The sequence below is a fragment of the Sebastes umbrosus genome, chromosome 7 (assembly GCF_015220745.1).
Source record: "Sebastes umbrosus isolate fSebUmb1 chromosome 7, fSebUmb1.pri, whole genome shotgun sequence".
NCBI lineage: Eukaryota > Metazoa > Chordata > Actinopteri > Perciformes > Sebastidae > Sebastes > Sebastes umbrosus.
Window position 1 is genome coordinate 32,215,413 of NC_051275.1, and position 14,094 is coordinate 32,229,506.

The window sequence follows — 14,094 nt, forward strand, 5'->3', positions numbered from 1 at the left end:
TTTCGTTGTGAGCTGTTGTCTGTTGTTTACACGGCTAACGGACTTTTATAAATGGCGGTTGCCGGTGCTGCATTGGCTCATGTGGTTGACCAGTTAACGTACACTTACGTCACTCACGGTTCCTCTTGTGCTGGGGGAGTTCCGACTCTGAAATAGGAGCTAAAAAAGTCCCTCAAAACAGCGTTCTAAGAACAACGATCGATCCTAGTTCTTGCGGTGCGGACACAATAAAAAGTGTTTTCTTAGAACTATGAAAAAGTTCCTCCGGTCCGAAAACACATATTAATTCTGAAATGACAGAAATCTACCTCACTGAGAACTCTGTGTCCTTTCCCTCAGGTGGTCCGGCGGTTCCAGGTACGACGAACCCCAAGCGGAGTCCCAGCGGTGTGGGCGAAGCGGCGGGGCTTAAGGAGGAGCGTCTGTCAAGCCGCAAGCCGAGCACCAGTACCGTCGGCTCCCGTAGCATCCCGACTCCCTCCAGCCCCATGGTCAGCTCCGCCCACAACCCCAACAAGGCAGAGATACCCGACCGGCGCAAGGAAGTCAACACAACCACGGTGAGAGGCCAAAAGGATGTTTTGTGGGTTTGATGAATTATCCAGATTCAGACATCTGTCTCCTTTTAATCCCTTATCAATAGAACAGGTACAGATGGCAGAATCCTCAATCTTCCTAATCCCATTCCCTCAGATTACAAGACACTGACACAGATATTATAGAGACGGCAAACATCAACGTCCTCCACAGATTAGAGAAGAGTAGAACACTTTACATACATAGATGAATAACAAACTGTAGATTTCACCCAGCAGTACAGGGAGAATATGGAGATTTCAGTAAGATTAGCATGATTGAGCGGGAGTTTAGGGAATGTAAAGAGTTGAAGACAGCAGCCAGATTAACCTGAGATTAACTCTTTAATGTTCTGTACAAGAGAGGTCAAACAGTCAAGGCAGGGAAGTCTTTACTTCTTTTTTTTAACCTGTTTGGAGCACCAGATGGGCAGACTTTACTCATGTAAATTGTCATGATTAAAGCAGACCAGCGAGGACATCTTTCATTTCAGTAAATTCACGTAATTTTGAATTTTCTGATTCTTTCTCCAGAATAACATCCCTGCCAGTGCCATGACTCGAAGAAACACGTATGTGTGTACAGACCGGTCCAGCTCTGATAGACAAACACTGCTGCAAAACGGCAAGGAAAACAGGTGAGAGGAGCTTCATATGTACTGTAAAAAATGAGCAAAGTGCCCTCCCAGTTAGTGACACCGTTCAAATTGAGGACATTTTGGTATTTCTTCTTGATGGGACTCTTTCTTTTTATATTGTGTTCACTTTGTGCAAGCTCTAAATTTCTGGGGGTGTGCCGACCGTCATCTACTGTAGGCACTGACTACGGAGAAGAACCTCATACAACCCCACTTCAAAACACCCGAACTATCCCTTTATAACTGGCCTCTCTTAAATGTCAGTGCAGTGTAAGAACAACAGCGAGGTGAACACGAACAAGATGGAACAAATTTTACAGTTTGAACTTGAGTTGCCCGGTTGCATCTTATTTAACCCAATGTAGGAAATGAATTCATATTCATAGTAAATACAGTGTGAAAGAATATGTTGAAAGACTGGTCACTGGTACAGCTTGTGTCTTTCTGCACTGAGCTCAGAGAGTGTTTGTCTCACATACAGTTTGTCTCTTCAAGAGAGGATAAAGGGCTTAAACTGTGCATGATTGGGCTCGTCCATGTGTGTTTATGTACCCGATATGAACTGTCTGTTGTTGTGACAGATGGTTGTCTGCTCGTCAGTGTCGGAGCATGGCAGCCACCATCTCCTCTCTCTCTCTCTCTCCCTCTTTTTCCTGTGGTCACTCTCTCACTTCTCACTTTCATTCTGGCTGACCTGTTTTTCGTCATTCTGTCTCTTTATCACTCTGTAATTTTGCCTCTCGGAGGAAGAGCCAGAAGGTTCCTGTCTGTCGTCTGTCATCTGACCTCCAGTAAAAAATGTTCCTGCACAGATGGGAGGGAGGGGGTGGGGGGGCGGTGGGGGGGTGCTGGGTGCTGGGGGCAGGTCAGGCGGAGGGTGTAACGAATAGATAAGAGACTAAAGAAGAGTTTTTATATCTAAGAATCCCTGGAAAGCAGCGAAGAAAAACATGAATATACAAATAAGTCTAAAAAAAACCCTTGTGTTAAAGCTGCACAAAAAACATTGAACATTATTGGCTGCAAGAACTATGTGACTCATTTGTATATTCATGTTTTTCTTCACTGCTTTCAATGGATTCTTAGTTTCATATGATACCAGTATCTTCACTCAGCTTTAAAACTGAGCCCCGGTGCAAAGACTTGAGACCCACTTTTTTTTTAACTTGGTCCCACCTGATTTGATTTGACGACACACACAACGCTATTAGATTCAGGCATTACGAGCTCCATTTAGTGATTTTAACAGGTGGTGGTGAGGGATGTAGGAAAGGAGGTAAAAGGAGGGAAGGATGAGGAAAAGAGAGGGAAGAGGATGAGGAAGAGATGGGTGAAAAGGGGAGGGGAGCAGGAGAGAGCAACAGGACAAAGTGAGGACTGGCACTGTGCCCGACGTAACCCTCCACTTGCCTCAGAGGCGTTGTCAATGTGATGCCATGCCAGACTGGCTGATGGACACATACAGTCACATTGAGTCAATACAAATGTACATGTGTGAACTTTAGTGGCAAAAGTGCACAGAAAACACAGGTTATGTACAGTACTGTGTGTGTGACTATAGTTAATCATGTTGTTTATATAACATACAGGTCCATTTAAACACACATTGCTGTGTACACACAGACACTAATCTATGATGACACCGGCGGCCTCATGCCAAGACATACTGTAGATAAGAAAACACATCATAAAGCAGAGTTTAATGTAGAGGAGCATACACGGTCCTGATGTCCAGGGGACAAAACATCCTGCTGGGATACTGAAGTGTACGTCATTTAGATTGTCCTTAGATGGGCTTTTAAATTACATAAAACTCAACAGCAAATACACAGAATAGACTCAAATGTAACAATACATACGTACAGAACTCGACAAGAAAATACAGACAGAACAATACAAAATACAAACTATAATACAATAAAATAGCATAAATCAAGTCTCCCCCGAAAAGAAAAAGCTGTTTTATCAAAATGAGGATTTACGAAAGGGCACCTTACAAATTCTGACTGAGCCTGAAACTCTGAGTGGAACCACAAGGTCACTGAGCACCTGAAGAGCCTGATGTACTGTAGGTATTTAAAGATGAGTTTAAGATTAGCAAAATTAAATAAATGATCAAAACCAAAATTTTAATTTCTCGATTTATAAATGATCACAAGAGGCTTGGATGTTGTAGATGCTGCTTGTGACCAAGACTTTACACAATAACTAGATGTGAAAAGATCACAGAGTGCATGAAATATTTGCTGTTTTATGTACATATTGTTGAAATTCATGTAATTATACTTATTCATTTATAATAATCCTTGTTTTATCTTTAGTGAGAAATAGCTAAAAGCTTTTTGACCCATGTTTGAGTACAGGTGTGCAAAGATTTGTTTTAAAAATCCAATGCAGTCGGACTGACTGATTCAATCACAAATAAAAGTCTCACTCCTGATAATCTCAACCCTCCTAATCATTCATGTAAATTATTTATACTCGTAACTTTTACAGCGGGCTGCAACAGAGAAGGGAAACAAACGGTAGTATAAATTTAAAGAGTTCTCTGAGAAAGACAGTTGAACATCATAAGTTTCTCTCACCCGCTCCACGCTTTTCTTCCCCACAAACTCTCATCTTCCTTGACTTCTCTCACCATCTTTTCATCCTCCACCCATCTCTCCATCCCCGGTGTGCCCCCCCCCCCCGCTGTTAGCTGCAGTCGGCTGCTAGTCCGCATTGATGTTAAACGATTTTGCTCTTCAACGGCTGCGCTTCAACTTAACTCGTTTAATGGTTCTGCCCCACATGAGCCTTGTGTGTGGGTGTTATCTAGAGCGTTATGAAAAGCAGCCTCAGGCCACCAGCCAGCCAGAGAGTCAGGGGTGGAGAGGTGTGTGTGAGTGTGTGTGTAGAAAAATAAGTGTGGGGGGGAGCATTTTAGGTCAATTTTCAGAGATTAGGAATAAGTGTTGTCACGATGTGAAGAGCAGCTGGCTCGCTCACTCTTTTAACATTTCCTTTCTTTGATGTTTCTTAAAAAGTCTGGAAAAAATGTCTTACATTTCTTCAGGTTGAGGCCATACAAGTATTACAAACCTTAAAAAATGCTTGATTGTAATCATAAAATCAAACACAATTCTTTACACACACATGCAAAAGCCATGTCGCCTTCTTTTCTGATCCTGCCCTCCATAATTTAGGGGCAGATTGAAGGGACATGATTAATAATCAGAAATACATTATGTAACTGGCTCTTTGTGTATTTTATTTCTGGTTTTCTTTGCAAGTATTTTTAAGGATTTGCAAATTAATCAAGAAACAGATTTCAAATTAACTTACATTAACTGTAGTTTTTTTTTGCTCATTCGGACATTTGCAAGTATTCTTAAGGATTGTATGTGTTTGATGAATACTGCCTGCTAACCATCCACATGTGGTGAAGTGATAGCACTTCTGGTTGACATGTTCCTTCTTTACGGTGAATATGGGCACTGTATTTTGAGTCAATGTGGGATTTATTTACTCATTACACTGTCCTGGTGCTGTAAATACTCATTATCATGCCACATGCGTATGAATGCACAGTTTGGACCTGTTTGAGTAACACTGCATTAGCCGGGAGCCGGGGGAAATGGGGTTATATTCCGAGAAAAATCTCAGATTTTCCAAGATTAAAGTCAGAAATTTACGAGAAAAAAACACATATCCTCGAGATTAAAGGGGTAAATTTACTACAACAAAAAAATCACAAATTTATGAGAAAAACCTTGAATATTCTCTGAGATTATAAAGTCAGAAATTTACAAGAAACCAATAGCAGGTTGGATTGACCTGAGTTTTGCTGTCTGAGTTTTTTCTCAGAATATCACCCCCCCTCCCGGCTCCGTAATTAAAAAAAAATTAAATTTTTTTTTTTTTTTTTTTTTACCTACAATGTTCCTAAAACGTCGTCGTAGATTCCTGCACAGTTCTTGCACTTTTCAATTTGAAATGATCTTGATTGCAGTCATCCACTCTTGGTTGTCCTCCTCTTCTCCTCCCAGCTCCTTATCCCATCGCCTGCCTCCCGCCTCCCCGTCAACCCACAGCATCGCTGGTGCCTCCGGGGCCTCCTCCTCGTCCTCCACGCCCTCCTCCCGCCTCTCCAGGGGATCCACGGTGAGGAGCACTTTCCACGGAGGGCAGATTAGAGACCGTCGTCCTCCCTCCCATGCTCCCCCAGCCTCCCCGACGCCGTCCCACGATGCCAGCCCGCTGCCCCACGCCCGGACCCGGACCACGACCAACCTGCTGAGCAAGCTCACCTCCAAGTTGACCCGCAGGTAAGGGGAGAAGCTGGGAGAAGAACGAATAGAAGGTTAAAAGAGTTTTACTTCTGTGTAGAGGCGTGACTATAGGTGAAACATGTGCGAGTATATTTAAGGATTGTTTGATGATTACTGCTAACCATCCACATGTGGTGACGTGATAGCAGACTGCCTGTAAAAGCCTGTATGTTTGTAGGCTTGAAGCTGGACAGTGTAACATGTACATAAAGATCATTTAGCTAACCTTGCTGCCTCTCACGTCTCTTCCTTAACCAGTACTAACCTACCAGCCTTTCTTCTTCTCTAATGATACAGCTTTACAGCCTCAGACCTGGGTCCTAATGGTGTTTGTTTTACTTGCTTAAACTAGAGCTCTGTTTTCTTTCCACCTGCTCCGTAAAACATTTACTATTGAAAATGTTGTCTTCCTCATCCCACAAGAAACATCAAATGAAGCCCTTATGAAATACTAAATAAGTTATATGATAAGACATAGACTGAATCCTTATCAAACATCTTAAAAACTGGAAAGAAATAAAGAAATAAAGAAAAGCTTCAGCATGAGACAGAAAGAACTAAAATTGAATAAAAACAGATTGTGTCCCTTTTTATGTTGTTTCCATTTAGCAACGGAAATAAACCAGACAGACAGCTAGTGGTATTGTTTACAAAACTGATTCATTTGAGGGGTTTAGATTTAAGGATGGTCATTTCTGATGTTTAAATGTATATATATAGAGAGAGAAAGGGCAACACTGAGGGGCGAATTCACAAAGAATAGATTGTGGCCGCTGATAGCACCATGAATTGTTCATAATTTGCAACTGCTATCTCAATGTCCAATTCACAAAAGATATTAAATACGCCCATAAAGTTTTGCAGATAAGTGCAATTTTCCCTTTTTTGCATCTGATTGCAATTATCCATGTGGCAAAGTATAAATGTGCTTTAGTCAGCCTGAGCCAGAGGTCTTATCAGGAGGGGCTGGCCAGAGTGCCACTTCTATCCAAACCTCCTGAAGGCAGTTAAGGGAGAGAAACCTTATTTTTCATTCATTTTTTTTGTCATGTATTTTCAAAAATGACATGTAGGGGAACTTTATTTATTTATTTTTCATGATGCAACAGTCATTGCATCCCAAAATAAAACTGAGGTTGAGCAGACACCCCTTTTAAAAAATGTGCAGGTTTAGCGGCCGTAAAAGCTGCGCAATCCTTTGGTGCATTCGCCCCCTGAGTGCGTGAATAAATAGTGGGTGAATGAGAGACAAATAAAACTGAAATTTGATTTATCTGGTTTACTGGAAGGCAATGGATAAAATATTTCATCCCATGGCAGTGATATAACTGAACTGTTTTCCTCAACCGTACCCTAGCGGTACTCTAAGCTGGTACAAACAAACGATGACCTATTTGACCCAGGTCTGCTGGTCAGGTGGACATACTGTGTGTCTTCACAGTCCGTTCTTCTCTGCCGCTTATTGTTGCTTTATCTGTTGGTTTGTTTGTTTGATTCTTTAACAACTTTTGCTTTTCCTTGCCAGTCACCTGCCAATCTTCTATCCTTCTTTTCTTCCTGAACTGCAGTACACACAGTTTGATTTGTACTTCTCTTCCTCTTCTACCTCTCTATATTGTCTTCTCCCCTCACTTGCTTTCTCTTTTGTTCAATGTCTCTCTGACTTTCTCTGCTGTTAATTTTCCTTGTTTTTTTCCATTCCTCTCATCCTCTCTTCATCTCCTTCTCTTCTTCCTCTCTCCTCCGATAGGGTCACTCTTGACCCCTCTAAACGTCAGAGCTCAAACAAGTCCATGTCGGGCTGCACCCTCCCACAGGGGACAAAAACAGTTAGTAAGTCTTCCTTTCCCATGTTTTCTGGCTGCTTCTGTCTGTCTGACTGTCTGACTGTCTGTCTGACTGTCTGTCTGACTGTCTGCCTGCTTGCCAGTGCCCCGTCATTCCCTCTACCCTTCATGTGCTGTCTGCCGCAGGTTGGAGTTTAGTTATACAAACATTTCTGTGAGGAAAAGCTTCTCTACAGGCAGGAATTTCAGTCAGCGGTTGACTTATATTCAACCTGCAGGGCTCTGGCTCTGGAAAAAGTCCATCTATTCTGTACTGATGTGAACGGGGAAACCTCTTTCTCTTTATAAATACAAAGTTAATTTTCTTCTTTATGTGTTTACATTTTCCACATTACGGTCTTAGTTTCTCTTCCAATGTATGTTCCATCAAGAAGAGTTATGAGAGTTATGTTTGCTTGATTGAAAGGTGTCATAATAGAAGTGGGCTTCTATCACAGTATGTTATTTACTGATTTTATATCACAATATTGATATATTTTGATATTGATGATATATGTTGTGGCGTAGCTAATTTTCTGGCAATTAAATTATTTATACATTAAATAACCTGATGTCTACTTTTGGCTAATGTACTGAATTAAATTAAAAAGTTGAAAAATCAAGCAGGGTATCTACAGGTCACGAAACTTTTAATTCAGTCTCCTCAAAAAAAGAGAATAGAATACTCAAGGGGCCACTTTTGCAAAATGACAGAGGCCAGGGGCCAGTTAATAAACAAACATTAAACTGTCCAGGGGATCCTCTCCTGGCACTTTTTTTTTCTATAAATAAGCTTTATTAGTCTATTTTGATGCTTTTTTTTAATGCACTCTGGCACCTTATTTACATTCAAAGTACAAAAAAATGTGAATTAGAAAATGATCGGCGGGCCATTGGGCACCTGTCAGTTGTGTATCACTGCCTTAGAAGTTTTAAATTTCATTTACAAAAGTCTTGGTCTGTGGGAGACGCTACACACTCGTAAACTAAAAGTGGGATTGTTGCGACGGTGGATTGTGTGTGCAGGAGGCTGTGGACCTGTAGCCAAGCCTCCAGGAAGAGCACCGGGTTGTGATGCAGATTTTCGTAGTGGCCAAACGGTGGTACTAAAACTTCCGTGTCAGTCACGTGATGCCATTGGGCCCAAAAAATACTTGTTTCCATAGACTTACTTTGGGAAAGAGACATCCGTAACTCAGCGGATCATTTTGAGGTACATCAACTTCCCAGTGTGAACAGCCCTCATTTAAATCATTAGGTCCTAAAAGTTGTAAAATGCACTAATAGCTGAATCCAGAGTTATTTCCCTTCCTCCGTTCATGTGAATGAGACCGAGGCTTTTAAATTCTAGTCATATTACAGTATGACCATATATATTTGTGTTTAAAAGTTAACCAAGGCTGACTGAGAACATTTAGGGGTCTAAATGTTGGAGTCTTGACTTGGAAACTTCAGCTGGCCCAGTTTAAACCCAGCCTATTCGGTGTCCAAAATTCATATGCTGTAAACATGAGTTTCTGGGAGTGTCGCAGTCAAAGTTTACAAGACTGTCTTCCTGTAGAGCAGCTCTAACTCAAAACTGTATGTTTATGTGACTGAAACTCTGATCAGCAGCTGTCTGTCTGCCTGAATGTCTCTCTGTCTCTCTGTCTGTCTGTCTGGACTGCTTGTCTCTCTGCTGGCTGGGCTTTATGCTGTAGCGCTCACTAGAGGCTGTAGGTGCCACAGCACCGTTACCTACGGTGGCCAACAAGGTCAATTCAGAAACACATACAAAAATCTAAAACAAATACAACAACGGAAACGTGCTGCAGAAAACCAAAACAAATATATTAGCAGCAAACATGCTGAAAATACAGAAACGATAACGAAAAGGAGTTTTACAGTATTATAAATGAGCAACAGAATTATATAGCTATATAATAATAAGACTAAGGCCAAATGAAAAAAGAAAACATAATTTTTTATGTCGCCTCATTACTCCACTTTTCATCCCACTTCAAGAACAAACACACTGGCCCAATCCCAACGTCCACACTCACAGTCTCACAGACTTTAAGACGCGTTCCCACAAAGTCTGTGAGGGTTTAGGGCTGACCCACTGTCAAATCATCAAGTCCTTGAGGGCTCTCTCGCAGACATGTTGAGCCCTTTATGAACACTTTCCGTAAGTCCGCATTTCTGAAGATTTTGCCTGAGGGAATTACCCACAATTCATAGCGTTATGATGTTAAACACAGGGTTACCAGGGGAAGCCCAGAGGTGTAAAAAATAAGTAAGGGATAATGTACAGCGAGCCGGTCATTGTTGTGAAAGAATCTCCGACAGGGCGATGCTGCGGACCCCCCACAGTGGACTCTCATCGCCCTGAAGGGGAGTCTTTCACAACAATAACCCACTAGCTGTACATTATCCCGCTTATTACACAGCTACTTACTGAAGAAATCAATATTTTGACACAAAAACTGTCCTCCAGAGTCCGACATCTGAACTGCGCCCACAGCAACGTTCTGTTATACAGAAATAACAGACCGCAGAACGCCGTGATTGACCAATCAGAATTGAGTATTCAACACAGCCGTGTAATAAAAAGTAAACAAAGGAGGGCACACGGGTGTTCATCCTGGCATATTTAAATTTACACAGAAACATTAACATGAAGGATTTAAGATGGTAGATAGAAAGCACATGAAATGAGAGGAATGCAAGCATTAGAATATATGACACACCTGGTTTATTCACCAACCATTTCTTTTAATTTTTCTAAATAAAGTTTGACAAAAACAAGTAAAAAGACTTTTTGACAGTTCCCTCTAGTCTAGACGTTCAAATCAGGCAGTAAAAACCTAAAATAAAAACCTGACCCATTGTGCTGACCCATTCATATTTATACCATTTCAAGCCGTTGCAGCCTCTCACACTCAACCATTTAACAGGTGACGTCCATCAAGTGAAGTCCCTGAGGGTTCAGGGTTTAAGGATTTAGGGATTGGGATTGGGCCACTCTCTCTTCTGGTCTCTCTGTGGTAGAATATCAAGCTGTTCCACTTAGCGCTCCCTCTAGTGGCCTGGAGAATTTCCATAGTGTTGACTGCATATGCAGCGTTTTTCTGTTGCATTTGTTTTCATTTGTTTTGGCTTTCTGCAGCACATTTTTTTCCAGCACGTTTCTGTTGTTGAATTTTCATATGTGCTTTTGAATTGGCATCGTTTTTGAAGCTGCAGCACGTTTTCTCTTAATGGAAATGTTTTGGCCCTCGTCGACCACCGTAATTACCTGCTTCTATTAATAACACATAACAGTCTTTGTTTTCTGGGACAACAAGGGTGAAGTTTATTTATTGTTTGATTTTTAGATGTGGGTGTTCAAGCTTACCCCTATTACTAGACCGTCACTCTGAATGTTAGTCACACATTCAGTCACACAACTCCTTTTTAGACTAAACTACCGTATGAAGATGTGCGTGTCTTTGTGTGTGTTGCCTGTGAGTTTGTTGCAACTCAACTGTACCAGTCTGAGTCATGTAATCAACACCATGTGTTTGCCCATGCTGTTAACAAACCAGCAGGACTGTGGGATGTCTGGGAGCACAGGGTCCAGGACAGAAAGGAAAAAGGGGGGGATGGAGCTTTATTGGTGTTTTATACGAGACAGAGGTAGAGGGGGTAAAGGGTGAAGAGAAGTGATAAAGAGAGACAGAGGTAGAGGGGGTGAAGAGAAGTGATAGAGAGAGACAGAGGTAGAGGGGGTAAAGGGTGAAGAGAAGTGATGAAGAGAGACAGAGGTAGAGGGGTTAAAGGGGGAAGAGAAGTGATAAAGAGAGACAGAGGTAGAGGGAGTAAAGGGGGAAGAGAAGTGATAAAGAGAGACAGAGGTAGAGGGGGTAAAGGGGGAAGAGAAGTGATAAAGAGAGACAGAGGTAGAGGGGTAAAGGGTGAAGAGAAGTGATAGAGAGAGACAGAGGTAGAGGGGGTAAAGGGTGAAGAGAAGTGATGAAGAGAGACAGAGGTAGAGGGGTTAAAGGGGGAAGAGAAGTGATAAAGAGAGACAGAGGTAGAGGGGGTAAAGGGTGAAGAGAAGTGATAAAGAGAGACAGAGGTAGAGGGGGTAAAGGGTGAAGAGAAGTGATAAAGAGAGACAGAGGTAGAGGGGGTAAAGGGTGAAGAGAAGTGATAAAGAGAGACAGAGGTAGAGGGGGTAAAGGGTGAAGAGAAGTGATAGAGAGAGACAGAGGTTCATTCACTGTCTTTTCATTCCCGTGTATCATTGACCAAACAGACATCACGGCACCACTTTTACACGTTTCCAGATATCCAGTTTGATTGAAAATGTTTCAGTGATCTAAAACCTTCAAACGTAGAAGTAGTTTTTGGTGTCAAAGAGCAAAGGCTTCTTTCTGGAGGCAACTTTTTGCACCAACAAACAGTCATGTAAGAGAGAAACCTGTGGTTAAAGAGGCATGGAAATCACTGCTTTAAACCAGTATCAGCAGACTAGAGTACAATGTAAGCACATTGTGTTTTGATTAAATTTTTGCTCTGCTGTTGCAGTCATGATTTCTCGTGATATTAACTGTCAAGTGTCACAGAAATTAAGAGAATTGATAACTGAAGTAGCAGTAGGTTGAAGGAATATGGAAAAGGTAAATTATAATACTTCATCATAAAATAGTTTCTTTCTTTTGGGCACTGTTTACACTATGGTTGTAACTAACAATGATTTTCATTATCTATTAATCTGTCAATTAATTCTCGATTAATGTTGAATCATTTGGTTTAGAAAAGGTCCGAAAAGATTGAAAAATCTCTTTGAGTCCAAGGTAACGTCTTCAAATGCCTATTGATGAAGGAAACCAGCAAATATTCACATTGTAAAAGCTGCAATCAGAGAATTTGGGCATTTTATTTTAAAAAAAATGACTCAAAACAATTACAATAATTAGAATAGTTGAATATCTGTCTAGTATATACATTACTGTTTTGAGATATTCTTGACTGATTTGAGGTCAGATTGTTCCTCCCGTTGTGATCACATAGACATTATTCACAGTGTAAAGAGCAGGGATACGGTGGTGAACATTAAGGCAGGTGAACTGTGACTTTCAGTTTATAATCGTGACAACGTGATGGCAATACAAAGAAAACAGAAAAAAAGGTCGCTAAAACGTTATTATTGAAAACACTTCCTCATAAACAGTCTCACGCTTAAGCAGGCGCACTACTCGTCCATGCAAGTCCAACGTGTTTTAAATAGTAAGGTTTTAGCTAAAACAACAGTTTTATTTAGTATTTTAAGACATTAAACAAAACAGACATTCAACAGAGACATTCAAAAGACAACAATACATAAACCAAACATCAAAACAGACACACAGATAGCTCGGGAATGTGGGAATGGGGGGTGCAAGGGCGACGCCCGAAGCCCACAACGCTCAAGAGTTTTCCTTTCTTTTATAGGCTGTACATTCCTTAAACGAGCTACAACTAGTAGTCGGTCGACAGAAAAATAAACGGCAGCCCATCGTAACAGTCGACCATCGTTAAAGTAATTGTGCATGCAGAAATGTCAGGATCGCTGTTTTCAGTCTCAAATGCGGAGATGTCCTGCTTTTATTTATTTTATATTTATTTAATTTATATTTTATTGGCACAAAAACAAAACAGCAGCGACTTTAGAAACAGTACAACAATGATAAGAACAGAGGAGAAATATCCAAGAAAAGACTAAGACGGCTCAGAGCTTGACATGAGACATAAACCCAAAGAAGGATGAAATAATAGTCCTAATAATTCTAGCCTGTGACATTACGAGTACTCGGCAGGTGTCTTCACCCTCTGCAGGAGAGAAATGCTTGTTAAGAAGCCTGCAGCAGTCATCCTGACTGACTGACCCAGCCTCACTGCCGTTTTAAATCAGGATTAGTTATGTAACCAGGATTTATCCTTCTCTGAAACAGGGATCTTGCACAGCTCTCCCTCAAGATACAAGCAGATTGTCCTGTTACACTGCTGCTGCTGCTGCTGCAAGCTTCTCTCACTCCGTCACTTTCTGCTCTTCTTTCTCTCAGCGCCTTAATACAGATTGCTCAATCTGGCACACATACTGTACAGTTGATACACAATGCACAAGTGTCTGTCCAGTCTGTCGCTTAATGCTCTTCATTCACAAAACACTTTTTCCCACTTTTATTCTTCCATAAGGATGGGATTATCTTGCTCAGGGTCACCTTGTTTCTTTACGCAGTCAAGAAAGGCAAGGACATTTAATCTAGATGGGACACCTGCAATCCTTCAATCACAAAACATCACCGTTGAGTCCAGGCACGCATTGATGCAAGATTTATTTGTACAGCTACTTATTCTTTCAGCAGCATCATGGTGTCAAAAAGTCAAATGTTCCCAGCAGATTTTCTGGAATGAGGTTAATCCAACAGGAATTAACCGTCAGATATTTGCTGCATAATTATTCATATGTAATCATTCATAAATGCTGAGGCGTGTCCCGGTGATTATCTGTGTGGATTAGCAGGGATCGCTTCATGTTCTTTAAGAGAGGTGACGTATCTAAACGTGTATTTAGATCTAAAGCCACAGCCCTGCAGCAGCTCCTCGGTCAGAGCCACAGGGTCACAGCAGAGTGGGCTTCATTTTCAGTAAATACAAAAAATCTATCAATGAAATCTTAGGCCACCCCAGTTCCTGGAATAGAGATCAGGTTGCCAGGTTGGTAGGAAAAAAAATCCAG

At 41.3% G+C, this 14,094-nt stretch overlaps 2 protein-coding genes across 10 annotated transcripts in view; one reads left to right on the plus strand and one right to left on the minus strand.

The window, feature by feature from the left end:
- The window catches only part of mark4 (microtubule affinity regulating kinase 4), a 71,396-nt gene that overhangs the window by 49,622 nt on the left and 7,680 nt on the right, over nucleotides 1-14,094 (plus strand). For 7 of the 9 annotated variants that reach the window (XR_005207636.1, XM_037775845.1, XM_037775844.1 and 4 more), the window contains 3 exons: nucleotides 340-560; nucleotides 1,110-1,213; nucleotides 5,242-5,520. Coding sequence is in view for 7 of the 9 variants with exons in the window: in XM_037775845.1 (XP_037631773.1) it covers nucleotides 340-560; nucleotides 1,110-1,213; nucleotides 5,242-5,520 (604 nt within the window). In the remaining 2 variants the exon portion in view is untranslated. Of the gene's footprint in view, nucleotides 1-339; nucleotides 561-1,109; nucleotides 1,214-5,241; nucleotides 5,521-7,273; nucleotides 7,357-14,094 lie in introns of all 9 variants that reach the window. The other 2 variants (XR_005207637.1, XM_037775846.1) reach the window with 1 other exon arrangement.
- Nucleotides 1,743-14,094, minus strand: part of ckmb (creatine kinase, muscle b) — a 30,190-nt gene continuing 17,838 nt past the window's right edge. Inside the window, exons 9-10 of the mRNA XM_037775852.1 lie at nucleotides 2,410-2,417; nucleotides 1,743-1,859 (exon numbers count right to left, since the gene is read on the minus strand). Of these exons, the coding sequence (XP_037631780.1) occupies nucleotides 1,758-1,859; nucleotides 2,410-2,417 (110 nt within the window). The 3' untranslated portion in view covers nucleotides 1,743-1,757. The remainder of the gene's footprint in view (nucleotides 1,860-2,409; nucleotides 2,418-14,094) is intronic.